Source organism: Ceratosolen solmsi, unplaced genomic scaffold (assembly GCF_000503995.2).
Source record: "Ceratosolen solmsi marchali unplaced genomic scaffold, CerSol_1.0 scaffold75, whole genome shotgun sequence".
NCBI lineage: Eukaryota > Metazoa > Arthropoda > Insecta > Hymenoptera > Agaonidae > Ceratosolen > Ceratosolen solmsi.
The window spans coordinates 296770-306659 of NW_011948457.1; the positions used below are offsets into that span (position 1 = coordinate 296770).

A 9890-nucleotide genomic window follows, 5' to 3' on the forward strand; every position below is an offset into this window, starting at 1 on the left:
CTATTGCAAAAATAAATAATGTTCTATTCACGCCTAATAATAAAATAATACTTCATAAAATATTCTTACAAAAGCATTCATTCACCGGTGAGATGACAAATTGTTTAAAATTTGATTGTTGTATACCTGTAGAAATTTATAAAAACCTTTATAGAAGTAAATGTGATATATAATCAAATTAATAAGTCGTACAGTTTAGTTTTAGAAAACTATTTTTGAGAAATACCTATAATGTATAATATATATTTTTCGAAATTAAACTCGTACATTTTATTATTTAAATTAAGTCGTGATTCTCTGGTATAGTTTAGATTTGTGAAACACTGGAAAAGGGGGGTGTATATTATAGCAATAGACAGATTACTGTTCTACCTTAATATTAATTGGATTAAATTTTGAATTTAGATCAAAGCATACATTTTTATAATTCTATAATAATTCTATTTATAATTTTATAACTTTTTAAATACAAAATGGTACAAACGGAAAGTATTGTGCTTCCTAGTGTTGATGAATTAAATGTAAATGAAGTAAATTTGACCTATCCTGTACTAAAAGCTGCTGCATTTCATTTAGGAAAATATTGCGAATTCAAAAATAATGTAAGTATATATACAATTGATATATAAATATATAAAAAACAAAATATATATACAATTAAGTTTTATATTATTTTTATAGATCTTGACTTTTATAAAATCTATAAAAAGTTTTTATTAAGGTTAAAAATATATATAATGAAACGAAATGAAATAATACATTTATTTTATAAATTTATGTAAATTTTAAATTGTATATAAGATGGCATTATAAGTGTATAAACCATTTTTAAAAAATATAAATTTTATTATAACAATTTCCATAATTATATTCATTTCAATTAATTTACGTTATGCATGTATAATTAAAAATTAAAATAATTAAAATAATTAAAATAATTAAAAAATTATATAAATATATATAAATAAATTTAATGTATTTAAATATTAACTAATATGATATTAATTTACATAATCAAACAAATTATATTTATATGTATGCATTTTTATGCACTTATTATTTTTTTAATAATGACATATTTTAATATGTTTGATAACATCTATAAATTAAATAATTAAATGATGAATTAAATTAAATCATAACTTATATACTAAAAAATCTGCTGTATTTAACTTTTATAGGTTTCTTTCTAAATTGATAAACTTGTGGTATTGTTTTTTGAAGAGTTATTTCTTGCGAAAATTGATTTAAAATCCTTCTCAATTAAAATTATAAGCGATATATGAATTTGAAAGTCAATATATTAAAATAGGCTTATATAATTATTTGACATTTATGAAAAGGAAAAATAATAAAAAATATATGTATCTGTATAATGAAATAATAAATATATTTTTGAATATACCAGAACAAATTAGTGACAAATTTATTTATTTGATTTTCATTTTAATTTATTTTGATTATTATAAAAATTAATGATTGAGTTTAAAATTTTGATTAGTTGATATTGTGAATTTGAATATATTTTAAATAATGATGATTATTCAATGAAAATTTGTTTAATTAAATAATTAAAATTGTATGAAATAGAATATATAATTGTTAAAAATACTTTTCAAATATTTAACAAGATATGTATACAGTTATGTAATATAAAAAATAATAAAATTTTCACCTAAAAATGGTATTAATTAATGTGTTTAATTAGAATCTCTCTTTAATTAAAGATTGAAATATTATTTTATCTAATACCAAATAATACTATCTATAAAAGGTAAACAAAATAGTTATTTTTCAAGAGTAGCTTTTTAGAGATATCTAGATGTTATTTAGAATAGGACCCTAAATTATACTCTTAGAATTGAAGACAAATGAATTATTTAGATATTTAATATAAGTTAAATTCTTAAAATAATGAGTAATCCTGACATTTATAGTATTACAGTATATATAGTAGTATATATATAATATATAAAAATTAGTTTATTAATATGAATGTGAAATTATATTCTTTTACCAAAAATAATAATTAGTATGCACCTACATCATCAGTATGTGTCAGAATTACCTGTATGATATATTTCAAGATAAATTGTTTATTGGAATAACAATTTTAATGAAATTCTGTAATATATTTTAAATAATGATTGATGTTATATTTATTTAATTGAGCATAATAAAAGAAGAAAAAAAAGAGACTGCATAAACTTGAAGAAGTTTATTAAATCTGTGCTTAGTTGCTGGAGTCTAATAGTTTAATTTTAATTTGTGAGTCTTCAACGTAAATTAAATTTCAGTGATATGTAAAATATGTATATTTTTGTATGAAAATGCTAAACTATACATATTGGATTTGTTAAATTTATAAAAATGGATTGTTTAAATTTTAATAGTATTTTATTATATATTATTTATTAGTCTATTTTACAGTAACATGTTCAGTATTTACATATATAATTTTTACAAATTTCAGGAATTTATGTTATGCAAATGTGAACAATCTGATCCTCGTGAATGTATTGAAGAAGGCAAATTAGTTACAGCCTGTACTCTTGATTTCTTTAAACAACTTAAAAAACATTGTAAAGATGAATTTAGTCAATATTATAATTGCATTGATAAAGCAAGTTTTAATTATCGGTTTAATCCGTAAGTTATTCTATTTATACTAAGAATGATAGTGATCTCAATATTTTCAATATTATATATCAAAAACTGATGTACTAAGTAAAAGTCCTCTATTATAATTTTCTTTTAATTGTTTATCTTTTTTTTTCTTGAAGTTATATTTCAAATGTAAAAGTAAATTTTTCATTACATTTTAATATAAAAAATAAAGTTACACATAAAATAGTGAAGTATAGAATTTTTGTTTTTGAATTTTATTAAAGTTGTAGCAAATTTGGTGTGATTTTTTATAAAACAGATATTATCACATCATAAAATATAATAATCACAAATTAAAAAAAAAACTGAAAAATGTAGTTAAATAAATTTATGGTATCTCTACAAAATCTATAGTCTCAATGTATTAAGTTGTCATTTCCATAGAATGTTAATATTGGAATTTTAAATGATTTTCAATGTTAAAAATTGTATTAATTTCATTTTATTTAAAAATTTAAATAAATAGAAGCGTGATAATCGTTAATAGATACAATTTTATATTTAAGAAATATCGAGATTTTTTACATTTATACCGTATCGATAAATTAAAAGTGTTATCTAATAAAACAATTAAATTATCGAAATAATTTGAATTATTTACCAAAGATTTTAACGTAAAAAAATTACTTAAGCAATAAATCGCTTATTCAACAAAATTCTATTAGTGTTATATCTACCCATAACTTGAAGGTATTTATTTAGTCATAAATATTAAGTTGATTTCGCTTTAAATAGTATAGACTAAACTAAACTACTTTGTTATTAAAATGAAATCATCAGAGCTATTTTTAAAAATAGATTTTTGGAAAATGGAAATTAAATAAAAAAATTAAAATTAAGTTAAAAGAAAAAATAAAAAATATAATAGTACTATATCTCAGAAGTGACAGAGATATGGTTATTATTAGCACATACAGTCTATTTATACTTTATAGATATCATCAAAGATTCTCAATTCATAAAATTATATTAGTTGTCTTAAAGATATTAATAAGAAATACAATAAAACTGATGTAAAATACAAACCTGTAAATATACAAATCTATATGCATATAAATATATATATTATACAAAATGTATGCGCCGTTCCGCGTTGCTTTACCAAGACCAGTTCGAGGGGTACAAATTGATGCCGTTGACAACTCGGTTACCACGGATGTTGTGTGATAGTGACAAAAGGTCAAAGTGGAAGGGATATTATAATAATTCAATATAAATATGTCTGGGGTATATGCTGTTTATTCTGTTATTTATCCGATTACAGGACGTTGACTAGTATTACTATTATCAATTATTGAACTCTTGTGGTGTATTATTGCGTTTGCTGTGGCAAACGTACACTCATTAATGCAGCTTGATGGTTCGAATATGAGCGCAGAATGGCGCGAAGTTTGATTCGTCGACACTCGCGCTGTTTATGTGAGCACGTGCGTAATTGAGGTTATGGTTGTAATGTAGCGCGACACATGTAACTGTTATTACTGAAAATATGCTCGGATCGTAGAAAGCGTACCTTAGTCCTGATATTGGCGTACTGCAATAGTTATTCAGTTGGAAGTAAGAGTTTGAAAGGCTTTTACCTCGTGAAGGATACTGCTACGTGTTGCGGTTGCTATGGGCGTTGAATGGTACGCTGTGTAGATCATTAAGCGTCAGACTTTGAACTAAGGTGAGGGTAGGCCGGCAAGACTCGCATCACTTGGGGCGAACTTGACGACGCGTTTGGAAATATTCCACGCTGTCTCTCTGGTGAGAGCCTCAATTTTTTATGATACTAGTTGATGACTTAATCTCTGAATCTTAAACGCGAGTTAATTGTAGTAGTATTATAGTAGATTGTAGTATTATTGTAGTAGTGATACTACTTACGAAGACTACTAGTAAACTCAGTAGAGGGATTTTCCGCTTCTTGATGAGGACCTCGACTGGCACTTGTCTTCGGGCTCCGATAAGGGAATACGTCTCCTGTCCTTTAGGACTTGTAACGACAGTTGTCTTAAACTACGTTAAAAGGGACTTCACTTCTTATTTGAATAAGTACTGTATCGAGAATGTTTGAATATTGAAAATGTGCCCCTTAAATAAATTTGCTGGTCATGAACTTCACTTGAATCCCTTCCCTTATTTTCTGTCCAATCAGAGTGTTCCTCACTTATAGAGCGAGAGCAGCGCCTCTTGTGACTTAATATTTAAGTAGAGGCGTAGTCTTCTCTTGGTCTTCACGGCATGAAGAGCTCTCGTTGCTTACGACGCATCTGGCGACAGTATGACAGCAGTACGACAACTTGTCGACAGAGGGAAGGGGGGGTTCGCTGGTATATACCGTTTTGAATGTAGTTACGGAGGAGAGCGAATCCGTACAAATGCCTAATGAGTTGGGTTCTCCTGAGTTTATTATCTTGTTTTGCCAGATGTTTTATTGGCAAGGACCGTTCTTACAATCTCCAATAATATATATATATATTACAAAAAAATACAGAATACGTGAAATTAGTAAAAAGTAGATTAAAAAAAAAATTGACAGTTCAGTTATAAAATATGACGAAACTTATTTTTATGGGTTCATATTCAGTTTCATATTTACATAATAAATAATCTTACGCACTTGATGCGGAAGTTACTAATTATTCATTTAACAAATATAAGTATAGATAATTTTATACTATTAAATAAAATATATGGTATAAGAATAATAAAATCGTAATTAAATTGTATTATAAAGAAAAAATAACATTTTAAAAATGTGTTATATCTAATGTTATTACCCTTATCTACTTTAAAATCTTATGAATATGCACTTAACTTATTCTTCACTATTATTTTTAAGACTTTCTTTTCCTATGAGTATGATAATGATGTTGACAGTAGTTAAATTTCAAATGGACAGACTTGTTGAGTGATTGAAGTTGCAATTTGATATGTGCTTTATAATTACAAGAAATATTGAAAATGGTTTTTTTATTTGTCGATTGCCGTTACAGAAATTATATAAGTTATTTAATTTAACTGAATTTCAATGGTTGTTAACCAACTATATTTTGTCTGTGTGATAGTTGTCCGTGTTTATTTGGTTGATTTAATTTTGAAAATTTTAATATGTAAAAATCTATATTTTAATTCAGTAATGTTTTAATTAACTTAAGTTTTTCTTACTATTTTCCTTAAATGAATATATATAGATGTTCATATCTATATTCATTACAATTCTTTCTTTAGAATATTTGCTCAATTTTAACTTTTTATTATGAATTTAATTTAATATATATCAAAATTGGTAATTATAGATAGATTATATAATGAGACAACCCATAACCTAATTCAATGCATCTAATTAGAATTAAGTTACATTAAATTGACATAGCTTTTTTATATTAAAATTTCGTATGTAAAATATATTTTTGTATACATGAATTTTAATGATAATTGAGAAATACTCATATTACACTTCGTAACAAACAGCATTATTTATACCGTCATGTTTAAATTCAATAAATTTCTTATGATCTATTCATGTGATGTAATTGATTTTTCACATAATTAAATGTTTCATTATCTTTAAAACATTTTACACTGGAGAGTAATATTTTACAATAATGCTTTATAAATATCGTAAAATATTTTATAGCATAAATATTTTTAAGGGGTTTTTTTTTTTATATGGAATTTTTTCTATAAGTCAATTATGACAAACGGTATTTGTTTTTTTTAGAATCATTAATATTAGACTTAACTACTTGTAATTAATAATACAGTTAATTACACTAATCAATTTATTCATCGTTCAGTTCTGCAACAAAAATGTAGAGTGGAATATCTTTTCTCGTTTTCAGTAAATATAAATAATGTCTATAGATAGAAGCATAAAAAGAATTAATTTTATTTGCAAAATAAAACAAAGGTGAAAATATACGATTGATATATAAATAATAATTTATTATTATTTACAAGGTTGAATTTAATCATGATTTAATAATTTTCCAAATAAATTTCATTTTAAATTAAACCACAAAAATGTTTGCGTTTGCTTCAATTTTTACCATACACACTGTTTTATGTGTATGAAAGTACACAATGCGATATTCCATTGGAAATAAGAGATTATCTGCTAATATAGTTAGATAATAAAGAATTGAAAATAAAATTATTTAATATTTAGTTTATTAAACAATAATTGTCAAAACTACTAATTATAAAGAGCTTAAAATTATATAAAATGTAATGATATTGTTACTCTTGTAGAATACAATACAATTTTACAATACTATATTATATAAAAAAATGTAATAAAGCTTGTTCGGTATTGGATCATTTTCCAAAACATTGACTTTCGGAGAAGTATAAGCCTTTTAGCTCTCGAATTTTTGTAAACATTTGCTTCTGAGAATTCTTGAACATTCTAAAGCTTTACTTTCGAACGTCCTATAATGTTTATCTGGTCTCCGCATAGCAACGTCGGTTTGAATTCTCCAACCTTCTAAAGCTTTGTTTTCCTGGAGTTCTTGAAAGTTCTAGAGCTTTAATCTCTGACGCCATACAAAACTTTCCGCATAGCAATGCCTATGCATTGTTGTCAGCTAAGTAAGTGAAGCCATTATAAGTATTTATAATATAAGTAGTTCAATTCTCTAGTGCGCAACAATTAACAAGCGGTCAAGGGTGCTGACTGCATTACAAGAATGTACACGATTACAAGAAGCGCAATATTAAGGCATTCATCACAAGATCAGACAAGGTAACGCATCTCTGTGAGTACCACAAACATCTAATATAGAAGCGATATAAGGCCAACAAGGTCGTTCTTATAAGAGTGCGTCTAGCACACGGCCAAGAAGGCCGTCCTTATAAGAGTGGGTCTAGCACAATCCCAACAAGGCCTCCAGTGAGGAGACCTGAACAAGTTACAATCACGTGGCACTACATAAAGAAGTACTAGAGATTTACGACCTCCGATCTCTGTATGTAGTGTATGCTAATGCCACGTGGTAACCATCTCATCACCTTCTTAGAATCATTATTGTGTAATGTGTAAAATAAAAGGCAATAAACAACACGAAAAGAAAATGTGTTTAATATTGAATTAATGCGCTATCCCTTCCACTTGTCGGTACTTTTTTCTCCCACCAAGCAACTGGTAGCCATAGTCTTCTAATTCAATCATCTTGGTCCTTCGACCATCAGATGAATGGCATTTTAAACAATGTAAATGTTTCAAAATTATTATATATATTTATCAAATGTGCTCTTATTTTGTGTCTTTATCCTCTCAAATTTTATTTTACTCGTACGATTTTTATTTTATTTTACTTGTTTGTGAATAAATTATTTTTAATGCCTTGCTTGTCTTTTACTTAAACACTTTAGTTATTGAAAATTCGAACTTCATAATTAGTCGGTGTCTGCCTTTCGTTCTCTGTGTTCGAAGTGTGGATACGTGGAAGGGGTAGCGCTTCAATTCAGTGGTCAACACATCTGTTTTTCGTGCTTGTTATCGCGTTTGTTTTTACAACTACACTATAATGATTCTACGTGGACGATAAGAATCTTTGAGATTTGCTGTTCCTTGGTTGTTGCCACGCGGTGGTCGCCTGATTGTAGTCTCATCCTGGATGTCTTGTAGAGTGGAAATATGAAAAAAAGTTTGATATCCGCAAATGCCTTGTCCACTTGGACACGCTGCTTGCAGTTAGATACTAAATTTGTATGAAATACACGAGTATCTCCTGAGTGTGGAGAGTTTACCTGCAAATGCTTTGTGCGTTGGCCATTAAGTTTGCAGTTCGATACTGAAGACGTGATATTATGCGAGTAGATCCTGAGTGGTTGACTAGCCCATCTAGTGGTGCGCTAATCTTAAATATCCACGCGGCAGCTTTGTTAGTTGATAACAATGAAGGCGATTGTGGTGATAAAAACAATGGATGCGATTGTGGTACGAGAAACAATGGAAACGAGTGTGCACTTGGTTTTTTCCTTTTTTTATGTAACTGCTGTTCCGGATGTCCAATGACCGTTGGATTTTCCCGGAAATGAGAGCTGTTGGGGTTTTTCTAGAAATGATAACATTCGAGAGATTCTCTGAATATCGAACTAATAGTTAATTAAATAACTACAATAATGCAACTTTGCATTAGATTTTTTTATAAAAAATATTCGTAAAAAGTTTTAATTTATAAAATTTAAACATTTTTTATAGGGGAAAAATGCTTAAATATGGAGGCGAGGACTTATATAATACATAAATTATATAAAATTTACACAAAATATTTGATTTATTGAACAGTTTCAATTGTCAGTTGTTTCAGAATTTTTGTAAAATAATAAAATTTTGTATGTACTTGTAATATAAAAATGATAATTATTATTTTTTCCGAGCATATTATCTTAATTGAAAATGGATTTTTTAATAGTACACGAAGAAATCTACGTAAATTCTAGTTTTTATACACAAATATATACTTTGAAAAAAATTCTTGTAGCGTTTTTTGATTTAAACAATAATTTGTTTATAATAATATTTTAAACAATATATTGTTTAAGTTAAAATTTAAGCAACATAGATAACGAAAAATTTGCCATAAAAAGTTGGATAATATAATTTTTTATAAGGAATTATTACATTTTTATTACCATTTCCTATTATTATATTTCAATACAGATTCAATGTAAATTTCGAACAAATTATGTGACTTTAATAATATTATTAATTTTTTGTTTATTTTAGCTGTCGTAAAACACAAAGCGTATTTGACAAATGTGTTTTAAATAATCTCAATATCGAGCGACCAATGTTTGGTTACTACGCTCAAGTTAAAGTTCATGACTCATCAAGACCAAAACCAAAATATAACATTATAGAGTTTCCTGTTTATGCTGCTCCTGTATCACGCGATGAACCATTATTACCACCAAAATATAATTCTCGAAGATTATGGAGTCAATAAATATTAATGAAAATATAGTCTATATAAACATTTTCAGAAATAAAATATTTAGATTTGCAAATTAAACAATAATTTTATTTACTATTGTGTTATTTAAAACGTATTTGCAAATAATCCTGTAATAAAAATATAATGATAACAATTAATTATAAATATTGTTTTAAAATTTATTTAATTTTATAATTATTTTTTATTTATGAAAATTAATACTATAATTCTTGTTATAAATAGAATTATTAACTTATTGGTTCAATTTGAAAATTCTTCAGCAAAAACATTTTG

At 26.0% G+C, this 9890-nt stretch overlaps 1 protein-coding gene across 1 annotated transcript; it reads left to right on the forward strand.

Moving 5' to 3' along the window:
- Nucleotides 1-447: 447 nt before the first annotated feature.
- ND-19 (NADH dehydrogenase [ubiquinone] 1 alpha subcomplex subunit 8) lies at nucleotides 448-9639 on the forward strand. Its single transcript, XM_011505381.1, has 3 exons — nucleotides 448-602; nucleotides 2474-2649; nucleotides 9389-9639. Exons 1-3 carry the CDS (start codon nucleotides 474-476, stop codon nucleotides 9606-9608), a joined length of 525 nt encoding a protein of 174 aa, XP_011503683.1. The 5' UTR covers nucleotides 448-473; the 3' UTR covers nucleotides 9609-9639.
- Nucleotides 9640-9890: the final 251 nt, after the last annotated feature.